At 47.3% G+C, this 12012-nt stretch overlaps 1 protein-coding gene across 1 annotated transcript; it reads right to left on the bottom strand.

Annotated features, from left to right (window-relative positions):
- Positions 1 to 7205: 7205 nt before the first annotated feature.
- LOC309564150 (C3a anaphylatoxin chemotactic receptor-like) lies at positions 7206 to 8153 on the bottom strand (the record flags this gene model as incomplete). Its single annotated transcript, XM_082268779.1, has 1 exon — positions 7206 to 8153. The coding sequence occupies one exon, from the start codon at positions 8151 to 8153 to the stop codon at positions 7206 to 7208; it is 948 nt and encodes a 315-aa protein (XP_082124905.1).
- Positions 8154 to 12012: the final 3859 nt, after the last annotated feature.

The raw sequence follows: 12012 nt of genomic DNA, 5'->3' as shown, positions 1-12012 counted from the left end.
AGTGACTGGCTGACCCCCACTGTTGCCAATCCTCCTAGGGGAGTCTACGGTGTTCATCCCCTTGTCCCATCCTACCCAGAGCAGAGGCAGCGCCACCTGCAGGAGGTCCTTATTAATGGAGAGAAAACTACGGGATTTCGGGACACTTGGGCCTTCCTCACCATTGCTGATCCCCGCGTGGTAAAACCTGAAGCCATCAAGCCAGGCCCCGGGTTCTTTATTGAACTGGCAGGTGGTGCTACGAAACACATCCCCCAGGCGTCGGTTCGCCTTGACTATGGGTTTGGGGAAAAGCGCTGCCAAATTGGAATCATGGCTGGACTACCTGCGGACATTCTGCTTGGAAATGATTTAGGAGAGCTACAGTGTCAATACGTCGGAGCTGTGACCAGAAGCCAAGCCAGCCATGGCCTGTCTGCCGAGAAAGCCCAACAGGACTCCCCTTCTATCCTGGATCCAGTGAGTGTTACCAACCCTGACCAGGATACCACCCTGACCTGGGACCGTGAGAAATTTAAACAGGAACTAGACTCTGACCCCACATTGAGCCAATTCCGGGCCCAAGCGGATGCCGGACCATTCGGGGAGGGTGGGGAACGAACCCTCTGGGAACGAGGACTACTATACCGTGTTACAGATGCTAACCGCCCAGACCAGCCCTGGACTGCAACCAAACAGCTGATTGTCCCCCAGCCATTTAGGTTCCTGCTGCTCCAAATCGCCCATGACATTCCCTTAGCTGGACACCTGGGGAAGAGAAAAACAGAACGAAGACTAACCCAAGCATTCTATTGGCCTGGCATCTCTCAGTCTGTTGCTAAATTCTGTCGGACCTGTGACATCTGTCAAAGGCAGAGGCAGCCTGGGGACCATCCCAGGGCCCCACTCCGCCCTATGCCCATCATCGAGGAACCCTTTCAGAGGGTGGCGGTGGACATCATTGGCCCTCTGGCCCGGCCCAGTAAGTCAGGAAAAAGATATATCCTGACCATAGTGGACTATGCCACCCGCTACCCGGAGGCGGTAACCCTGTCCAGCATTTCAGCCCTCAAGGTAGCGGAAGCGCTTGTCACCGTCTTTTCCCGTGTGGGGTTCCCCAGTGAGATTCTGACTGATCAGGGCACCCAGTTCATGTCAGATGGAATTCAATCTCTGTGGCGCGCATGCGGGGTACGGGCCATCCGGACCACCCCCTACCACCCCCAGACCAACGGCCTCTGTGAACGCTTTAACGGGACTCTTAAAGGCATGCTGAAAGCCTTTGTGGACAGTGAGGCAGACTGGTAAAAGCTCCTTCCCCATCTTCTGTTTGCATACCGAGAAGTGCCGCAAGAATCCACTGGGTTTTCACCCTTTGAGCTTCTATACGGACGGAAGGTCCGAGGCCCTTTAACTTTATTATGGGAAAATTGGGAAGGGGAGGTGGAAGATACAGGAATTCCGGTTGTACCGTATGTGCTGGAACTGCGGGAGCGGTTATCCCAGCTGGCTAACATGGCCCACAGCCACCTCCAAGCGTCTCAAACACGGCAGAAGACATGGTATGACCGAAGGGCCCGTGGGCGGGAGTTCACTGAGGGCCAGCAAGTCCTCCTAATTGTCCCACACCCCCAGAACAAGCTCCAGCACGTCTGGGAAGGGCCCTATAAAATCCTCTGCAAACTTGATGAGACTAGTTATGTACTCAGCCTAGACGATCATGACCGACGACAGCGCACAGTCCACATAAACATGCTCAAAGAGTACCATGACCGGACCTTGCCCATCCTGGCCATATGCCTTACCCCCACAGGTGAAGCTGACAAAGGGTCCCTACCTGACCTCCTACAAGCCACCAAGGCCACCCACTCCCTGGATCAAATCCCTACTGGGGCCCAGCTAAGTTCCCAGCAAAAGGGTCAAATGCGGGACATGATAGGGAGCAGGGCCATCGCCTTTTCAGCTGTCCCGGGACGTACAGATTTGGCCTTTCACCATGTAGTAACACAGGGACAAAAACCCATCCAACAGGCCCCCTACCGAGTCCCCGATTCAGTAAAAGCAGCTATACGAACAGAACTCACTGAGATGCTCCAGATGGGCATTATCCGTCCCTCTCACAGTCCCTGTGCTTCCCTGGTGGTATTAGTGCCAAAGAAGGATGGGAGCACTCGGTTTTGTGTAGACTACAGACGACTTAATGACTACACAGTTAGCGATGCGTACCCCATGCCACGCATAGATGAGCTGTTAGACGGGCTGGCTGGGGCCCAATACGTTACAACCCTGGACCTCAGTAAGGGCTACTGGCAAATTGCCCTTACCAAGGATGGCATAGAACGCTCTGCTTTCATCACACCTTTCGGGCTGTTTGAATTCCTGGACATGCCCTTTGGGATGAAAAATGCACCCGCCACCTTCCAGCGAGTTGTAGACCAGTTGTTGGAGGGATGCCAAGAATTTGCATGTGCCTACTTAGATGACATAGCCATCTTTAGCAACACATGGGAGGAGCACCTGCTGCATGTGGAGACCATTTTGAACCGCATCTGCAAGGCAGGACTGACCATAAGACCAGACAAATGTCAACTGGGAATGGCTGAGGTGCAATACCTGGGTCACCGAGTAGGGGGAGGGAAAGTGAAACCGGAACCTGCAAAAGTTCAAGCTATCCATGACTGGCCTACCCCTCAGACAAAAAAACAAACAATGTCTTTTCTTGGCACTGCAAGTTACTATCGCAAATTTGTCCCCAATTTCAGCACTGTGGCAAAACCTCTGACTGACCTCACCCGGAAGAACAGCCCTAGGATGGTACACTGGACCCCGGCCTGCGACTCTGCCTTCCATCAGCTCAAATCTGCCCTTGCAAACAACCCTGTTCTGACTGCTCCGGACTACAACAGACGTTTTATAGTGCAAACCGATGCTTCTACCTATGGCGTGGGGGCTGTCCTGAGTCAAGTGAATGAGGCAGGAGAGGAACACCCTATTGCCTTCATAAGCCGAAAACTTCTGGACAGGGAGGTAGCCTACTCCACCATTGAAAAAGAGTGTCTGGCCATTGTCTGGGCCTTGAAAAAGCTTCAACCTTATCTGTATGGCCGAGAATTTACCATCCTCACAGATCACAACCCGCTCACATGGCTAAATAGAGTATCTGGAGACAACGGGCGCCTCCTGAGGTGGAGCCTGGCGCTCCAACCATACAACTTTACCATCCAATATCGGCGTGGGAGCCAACACCAGAACGCTGACGGGCTGTCCCGGCAGCAGGACCCTCAATAGGTGAATTCCTTGCCACAAGTGCCTCCAAGGAGACCTGCTGAGGTCCCCTTGTCTGCACTTGTAAAATAAAAGGGGGAGGGGTTGTCACGGACCCTACTCTTTCTTTTGTCTTCCCTGCACCCCCAGAACTTTGCCATTTAACCAGCATGGGATTTTCCTCCCCCCTGACCACTCACTCCATTGCCTGCCCCCCCCCTTGTGCTGTCCTTTTCCCCTCCCCAGCCAGGTGCCTGGAAGTCTGCTTCTCCGCCTTCATGCTCACTGTGGACAATGAACACATTCCTTGTGTGGGCTCGAGTAGAGGGGGGCGGGGCTGGTTGCTGGGGAAACTGGACGCCTGGCTGGGAGTTGACTGGCCCACCTGCTGGGACACAAGTCCTAATATATTTAGCTGAGTGAGAGTCTCTCCTGGGTTGTTCATCTCTGCTGTTTGGAAGAGTGTGTGTCTCTGAGCTGCGGCCAGGGAACACAGAATCCCCTATTGTTTCCTGCAGGCCTCTTCAAACCTTCCTACAACCTGGATTTTGGATTTACCCTGTCTCTTCCTACAACCTGGATTTTGGATTTATCCTGTACCTGCCTGCTGGTGAGTGGATTAACACTGGGCCTATAAGAACTCTGCCTGGACTTTGTCACTTCATTGTTTGCCCTGATCTGTGTGTCGCCCAATCCCTCGCTGGCCAGGACTTTGCCCATTCTATTGGGAGCCCCCTGTTATGGACTAACCCTGTTATCTGGAACTCTGTCCTACCCACGTTGGGTCTGACCCTGGGCACCATTGTTTGGCCCCTTTCTTTGTGAACATACCCGCTACCGTTCAATAAAAGGCTTTGTTGGCCCTCCTGCTCTCCGTGTGCGTTCTGTCCCACCTACACTTCCGTCACACATATTAATGTGTTTGTGTGAAAGCTAAAATGCCTACAAATGAGATATATAATGGAATTTTTTATTTTTTTATATATACTAGAAATGGTGGTGATCAGCAACTTAGGGTCCTTTCACATGGTCCGCGTCCGCTGACGGAGTCCGTTCTACTCAGTGGGGAACGATCCTCCGATCCCCGCTGAGCAGGCGGATGACCGCTCCGTCTCCGCTCTGTGTGTGGAGACAGAGGTGTCAGATCCCCGCTCTCCTTTATGGGGGAATCGGATGAGAATGGACCGTCTGTTCATTCTCATCCGATCCCATCCGATCCGCTGGATGGATGGAAAATAGGGTTTCCATCCGTCCGGATTTCACGGATAGGATCGGAAGCGGATAGCAGCGGGTGTCATCCGCTGCCCCTTAGGGATGCATGGAGCATCCAATCAGATCCACCTTAAAAACGTACAGGCGGATCTGATCAGATCATTCTTGTGAAAGGACCCTAATAGTGGGACTGTGATCGTGACACTAACTGACACTTTGTGGGAACTAACTGCCACATCACCAGTGACACTTATACAGTGATCAGTGATAATACTATACACTGTCACTGTACTAATGACACCGGCTAAGAAGGGGTTAACATCTAGGGGCAATTAAGGGGCTAATTGTGTGCCTAACAATGTGTAATGTGTGCTGCTTTTTACTACCGATCGATTTGTTTATTTTCTCTGCTTTGCAGGGAAAAGAAAGAAATAGCGATCATTCCCTCTGTAAAGAGCCCTGTATTGATTGTCAACACAGAGCTCTGGGCTGTGATTTGACACAGCCAATCAGCAGGTCTCGGCCGTGAATCATTGGCTGAGATCTGTTGACAGTCTCTTGCTGTGTCAAATCACAGGGGAGTAGGTGGGTGGGGGCATGTGCCAGAAACCTTGAAACAGGCAGGGACGTACGCCTGTAGCTGCTACCCCATCTCAGTACATATACTGCAACGGGTCAGCAAGTGGTTAATTGCCAATGATATTTCTAATATGCAGCATGAGGAGGTAATTCCTTTCCACTGGTCACTGATGCATTAGTGACCGACCAGTGGCTGTTAATTAACCCCTTTGTGCTGCATTAGTGGCACCAGTGTCAGTGTTAACACTGACACTGGTGCCACTAATGCAGCAAATAGGGGTTAATTAACAGCCACTGGTTGGTCACTAATGCATCAGTGACCAGTGGAAAGGAATTACCTCCTCATGCTGCTTATTACAAATATCATTAACAATGAACCTCCCCACAGCCTCAGTCTCTCTCTCCCCAAGCCCCCCCAATTCTAAGTATTGCTTACTTGTGCCTTACTAACTTGGTTCCTCCTCTGGCAGCCCTGGCAGCACACTCTTCTCCTCTGAGTCCTCTCTCTCTCATCCCGCCGGCACCGGCATCTCAGTGACGTCACGTCAGGGGGGAGTGTCTTTGCTGACAGGGAAGGGCTCTGCTGTTCTAGGCTTGTGCCGAGTGCAGGAGCGCACTTGGCACATTGTTGCAGGCTTGCAGCTACATAGCGGATGGTGTGTAGTGTAGTAATCCACACACACACACACACAGTGTACTCTGCGGACTGCGAGCATTTCACCTGCGCCCCCCCCTCCTCTAGTAAATGGTACCGCCCAGGGCGCTCCCCTGTGATTCCTCCGCTCCGCCTCCCTCCCACTGCCTACCAGCTCTCCATCCGATCCGCCTCCCTCCGCAGCTCCCGTACGGCGATCCCCTATGATTCCTCCGCTGCGGCGCTGTCATGCACCCACCCACCAGGATTGGGGTGGCAACAGGGGTGGCAAGGACTTCTTCTGGGGTGTCAGTTGCCATCCCAGCTAACCCTCTGGCTCCGCCACTGGAGTGGAGTGGGGGCCATCTTACCCTCACTGGACTTCCTGCCTAGGAGGGGAAAGGACCGGATTGTTTTCCCCACTACCGACGGGTCCGGAAACCGAGAGGCAGCAGGGGGAGGGGCACCTCTCACACCGCCCATAAAGGTGATCCCGCAGCGAATCCGCCTCTGGGACCACCTTTATGTTAAAGTGGACCACCCACCGTTTAAAAAAATACCGGGGTTATGGCTGCTATCTGCTATCTGCTGCCATAACCCTGGTATTTAACATCAAAGTACCGACATAAATACACAGTGGGCGGTACAGAAATGGTTAAAGGAATTTTTCACTTTTCTTGTTTTCGCTTTAACCATTTCTGGACCGGAGGGATTTACCCCCTTAATGACCAGGCCATTTTTTTTGCGATTCGGCACTGCGTTACTTTAACTGACAATTGCGCGGTCGTGCCACACTGTACCCACATAAAATTAAAGTTCTTTTTTCCCCTATAAATTGAGCTTTCTTTTGGTGGTATTTGATCACCTGTGCGATTTTTATTTTTTGTGCTATAAACAAAAAAAAAAACAACAATTCTGAAAAAAAATATATATATATTTCTTACTTTCTGCTTTATAACATTCCTAATAAAAAAATAAATAAAAATCAAATATTTTCATCATTTTAGGCCAATTTATTTTCTACTACATATTTTTGGTAAACAAAAACCCAATAAGTGTATATTGATTGGTTTGTGCAAAAGTTATCGCATCTTAAAAACTAGGGGAAAGATTTATGTCATTTTTATTTATTCTTTTTCTAGCAATGGCGGTGATCAGCGATGTTTTTTTTTTTTTTTAGCGGGACTGCGACATTGCATCGGACAAATCGGACCCCTAACTGACATTTTTGACACTTTTGGGGGGAGCAGTGACATTACTACAGTAATCAGTGCTATACATATGCACTGTCAGTCACTGTACTAATGACACTGGCAGGGAAGGGGTTAACACCAGGAGTGATCAAAGCGTTAAATGTGTGTCTCTAGGGGGTGTTTTCTAACCCAAAGTCAGTAAGCACTAAGCCCTGATGGCATGTGAATTATTCAGGACATTCAGTATGGCCCCCCTAACACGCATTGATAAGATTTTCTGCAGTTGATCACAATCACTAATAAAGCGAAAAAACTCTAAAACATCTACAATTCCGTCTCATACATTAGAGCGAGAGGCTTTCTTCTGCGGTGCGCTGGTTCTCATTGGATGGTGGGGATAATAAATTCTCCCTAAATATATTTTGCATGAGCTCCCCAATAGACTGTCTCAGCTTTTCCTTCGTATCTTTCCCCATGAAGACGTAGAGTATTGGGTTGATGCAACTATTGAAGAAGGCCAGAGACTGTGAGACAAAGTACAGGATGTACAGTACATCATTGTCAGTGTATATCAGGGTTACTCCTACCATGTGGAAGGGGGCCCAGGAGATGAAAAACACGATAATAATACTTATTGCCATCTTGATGGGTTTTCTTCCTACTTCAGAAAATCTGATATTTTGTACTTTAAAAGCCAGATGAATGTAACAGATACAAATGATAATAAGAGGGATCAGAAATCCAAGAATTGCACGTGTATAATTGATTGGCTCTATCATGTGAGATTCTGAATAACACATGGTCCTGTTATCAGAGGTGTCATATCTTCTGTAGATGGGGACAGGCAGGCACATCGCAGAGGACAACATCCAAATAGCCAAGCATATCATCCACGCCATTTTGATTCTTCGGTGATTTCGGGCCCACACGGGATGGACAACCAGAATCCATCGGTCAATGCTGATAGCCACCAGGGTGAAGACACTGGTATACATGTTAAAGAAGATGATGAAGTATAACATCTTGCAGAGGACAGGGCCATACAGCCAGTCTGAGTAGAAGGACTGCGTTATAAAGAATGGAAGACACAAGCAGCACATGATATCAGCCAGAGCAAGGTTCCCAAACCAAACAGTGGTCACGGTCCGCTCCATCTTCACTCCAGTAACCCAAAGCACCAGAGCATTGCCGGGGACACCCACGAGAGCAGTGAAAGATAAAACCAGGACAAAGAGCAAATCCACAGGACTGTAAATCATGGTTGGTTCCATTTCACTGCTGACATTGGACATCTTGTTTACCTGTAAAGACATCAAGAGTTACTTCATCTGTCTGATAATTATTCAATTCCATATTATTGTAAGGAAAATAATGTAACTTCTAGTATAAAAAAATGTGTGTGTGTATATATATATACACACACACACACACACTATATTACCAGAAGTATTGGGACGCCTGCCTTTACACACACATGAACTTTAATGGCATCCCAGTCTTAGTCCATAGGGTTCAATATTGAGTTGGCCCCCCCTTTGCAGCTATAACAGCTTCAACTCTTCTGGGAAGGCCGTCCACAAGGTTTAGGAGTGTCTATGGGAATGTTTGACCATTCTTTCAGAAGCGCAATTGTGAGGTCAGGCACTGATGTTGGATGAGAAGTCCTGGCATGCAGTCTCTGCTATGATTCATCCCAAAGGTGTTCTGTCAGGTTGAAAGACAAATAAAGACATGGAGGAGCAAGTTTGGGGTGGAGGAACTTGACTGGCCTGCACAGAGTCCTGACCTCAACCCAGTAGAAACCCTTTAGGGTGGATTAAAGTGCAGACTTCAACCTGACAGAACACCTTTGGGATGAATCATAGCAGAGACTGCATGCCAGGACTTCTCATCCAACATCAGTGCCTGACCTCACAATTGCACTTCTGGAAGAACGGTCAAACATTCCCATAGACACTCCTAAACCTTGTGGACAGCCTTCCCAGAAGAGTTGAAGCTGTTATAGCTGCAAAGAGTGGGCCAACTCAATATTGAACCCTACGGACTAAGACTGGGATGCCATTAACCACTTTAATACGGGGCAGTTACACCCCCTTCCTGCCCAGGCCAATTTTCAGCTTTTAGCACTGTTGCATTTTGAATGACAATTGCCCGGTCATGCAACACTGTACCTAAACCAAATTTGTGTCATTTTTTTCCCACAAATAGAGCTTTCTTTTGGTGGTATTTGACCACTGCAAGGTTTTTTCTGCTACACGAATACAAAAAGACCAATGAGCACTGATGATTTTGCACTGACAGGCACTGATGAGGAGGCACTGATGGAGGTGACACTAATGGGGTGGCAGTGATGGGGTGGCACTGATAGGCAGCACTGATATGCAGCACTGATGGGCACTGATATGTGGCGCTGATAGGTATAATGTATATGCAGCATTGGTGGGCACTGATAGGTGGCACTGATGGGCACTGATAGGCAGCACTGATGGGCACTGATAGGTGGCACTGATAGGCAGCACTGATAGGTGGCACTGATTGGCACTGATGGGCAGCAATGATGGGCACTGATGGGCAGCAATGATGGGCACTGATGGGCAGCACTGGTGGGCAATAATGGGCATTGGTGGGTGGCACTGATAGATGGCAATGATGGGTACTTGTGGGCAGCACTGATAGATGGCAATGGTGGGCAGCACTGATGGGGAGGGCACTGGCAGGCTCCCTGAGCCCTGATTGCCATCCCTGGTGGCCATGGGTGGGCATCCCTGGTGGCCATGGGTGGGCATCCCTGGTGGCTCTAGTGGCACCCCCCAAGGGTCTGCACTGGTAATCAATGCTCTGAGCTGCAGATCGGCTCTCCTCTACAGGCACGAACTGAGGAAAGCCAATCAATGATTGGACACAGCTGCTCACATGGTAAAGAACCTACGTGAGTAGGCTCCTTAAGGAGATCGGAGATGCGGTGTGTCAGAGTGACTGCTGGATGTCATATGACGGCCAGTCAGGATAATACAACCTCTTTGCCGCCGTCAATCCGCTATAGGGCGGTCGGCAAGTGGTTAAAGTTAATGTGTGTGTAAAGGCAGGTGTCCCAATACTTTTGGTAATATAGTGTATATATACTATTGTATATACAGTATGAGTACAGTACTGTGCAAACATTTTAGACTCTTATGTAGAAATGCTGTAAAGTGAGGATTCCTTCATAAATAATGACATGAGAAGTTTTAAATGACCAATTAACAACCTACAAAGAAACCCCTAAAGGTGGGCACTCACTATAAGAGAATGAGGTGACCCATCGTCCGGTTTTCTCGATGTTTCGCAGAAAGTCGGAACCGAGGATGGAAATAATGGATGAAAATTCTTGTACAATAAGTGCCGGTTCACACTGATCCGACTTGGACCGTGACTTGTCAGATTGACAAGTAGGGATGATCGAACTTTTCAAAAGTTCGGTTCGACCAGAACACCCGAACTTCCCGAAAGTTCGGCCCGGATTTCAGAACCCCATTGAAATCAATGGGACCCGAACTTCGGTAATCAAAAAACACCATTTTGAAGCCCTAAAACCCAATAAATGCCCCTAAAAAGTACCTAGGGTTCTGGGTCATGCCCCAGGGACTATTAATCACACAAGAAAAAGTTCTTAAAAATTGTCATTTTTGATAGAGCCAATTATTGAAAAAAATATTAAAAAAAAAAAATGAGATTTGTTTGGATTTAGTGTCTGGGGGGTCTAAAAAGTGTACCTGTGAAGTTTCAGCTCTGTAGCATGTCCAGAACCAGAAAAAAAAAAGATTGTTTCTATTAGGTCACTTATAGAACAGGGATATGGCTTCGCTACTTTTACACCTGGCTTTTTGTTGCAGGCGTTTTATTGGGCTTTTTTGAGGACATGTTTGGAGTCAGGCATGACATCAGAACTTCTGTAATAAAGAAAAAATTCCGCGCAAATGAATCTCTTTGTATGATTGGCTGCAGCCTACCCCAAAAATATAGTAAAACTATATCAGGGTATGGAAAATATGATAGGGTAATTGGCGCTGCCAAATAATGAAATATGTGCAAAGGTGTGTCTCACAAATCTAGGTACATATAGGTGATCAATATATAATATCAATACTATAAGTGATGGTCCTTAAAATATACCCAATGGTACTGATATTAAGCCACAGTAGGTGTTATAGATATCAATAAATTAACCAACCATTCATCAATTAATAACACTAATACATACCTAATGGAATTCAATAAAAAAGTAAACCAGTATAAATAGATAAAACTGTGAGCAGTGTTACAAAACTAAAAATAAAGTGACTCTTGTAATAATTGGTGTAAACACTAGGTGGCAGTGTTGGTTTAAAATTAATAAGTGTGGATATCCAAATAAAACAGGTAATGGGTGATACAAGGTGCCAGGTGCTATAATTATATCCGAAGTAAATAGCAATATCTAAAAGTAAAGAAGTCTCCAAATTCAGTGCAATAATGGATATCCAAGTGAAATAAGATAAAAAAACATCAAAATGAATTAATTAATTAAAAAATATATATAATGTGCCAGGTGAAACATAAAAGAGTATCAGAACTCTAAAAAATACTTAAAAAGATCCCAAAAATAAATAAGTAAATGTCTGGTGAATAAATAAATATAAATATAAATAAGAAATTAGATAGTCCGTAATATATGTGAAAGAAAGTCCACAAAAAAAATGTTCAATATAATAGTCCAAAAACGTGCAATATAGTGATAAAAAGTGCCAAAGGAAATTGCATGGATGGAGGGGGTGCTTCCCGGTGTTGGATCAGGATGTGGGTGCTGGGTGAGGGAATTCCGTGCTCCCCTTCCTATGTAGCCCGCACTCACCAAAAAGCGGCACCCCTACAGGGGTAACCAACGTTGGATATTTGGGGTATTCCCCGGTAAACCGCGGTGAGTCTCTAATCTCCTCCTGGGACCAGTTGCACTTCCTCCCTCAAATGGTAAGGTGTTAGGGTAAGCGATGTATAATAGGGGTGATAGGCAGCGCTCCAGAGTAATAAGGGTGATGTCCGGGATTATATGGATAGAAAACGCTAATATAGTGAAGTACCGTAAGGTGTATCCATTTATTAAACAAATAAAATCAAGTACTCACATTTAAAAAC

This window comes from Pelophylax lessonae (assembly GCF_965119305.1).
Source record: "Pelophylax lessonae genome assembly, chromosome: 9".
In the NCBI taxonomy this organism is placed as follows: domain Eukaryota; kingdom Metazoa; phylum Chordata; class Amphibia; order Anura; family Ranidae; genus Pelophylax; species Pelophylax lessonae.
This window is presented reverse-complemented; position numbering and strand designations above follow the sequence as displayed.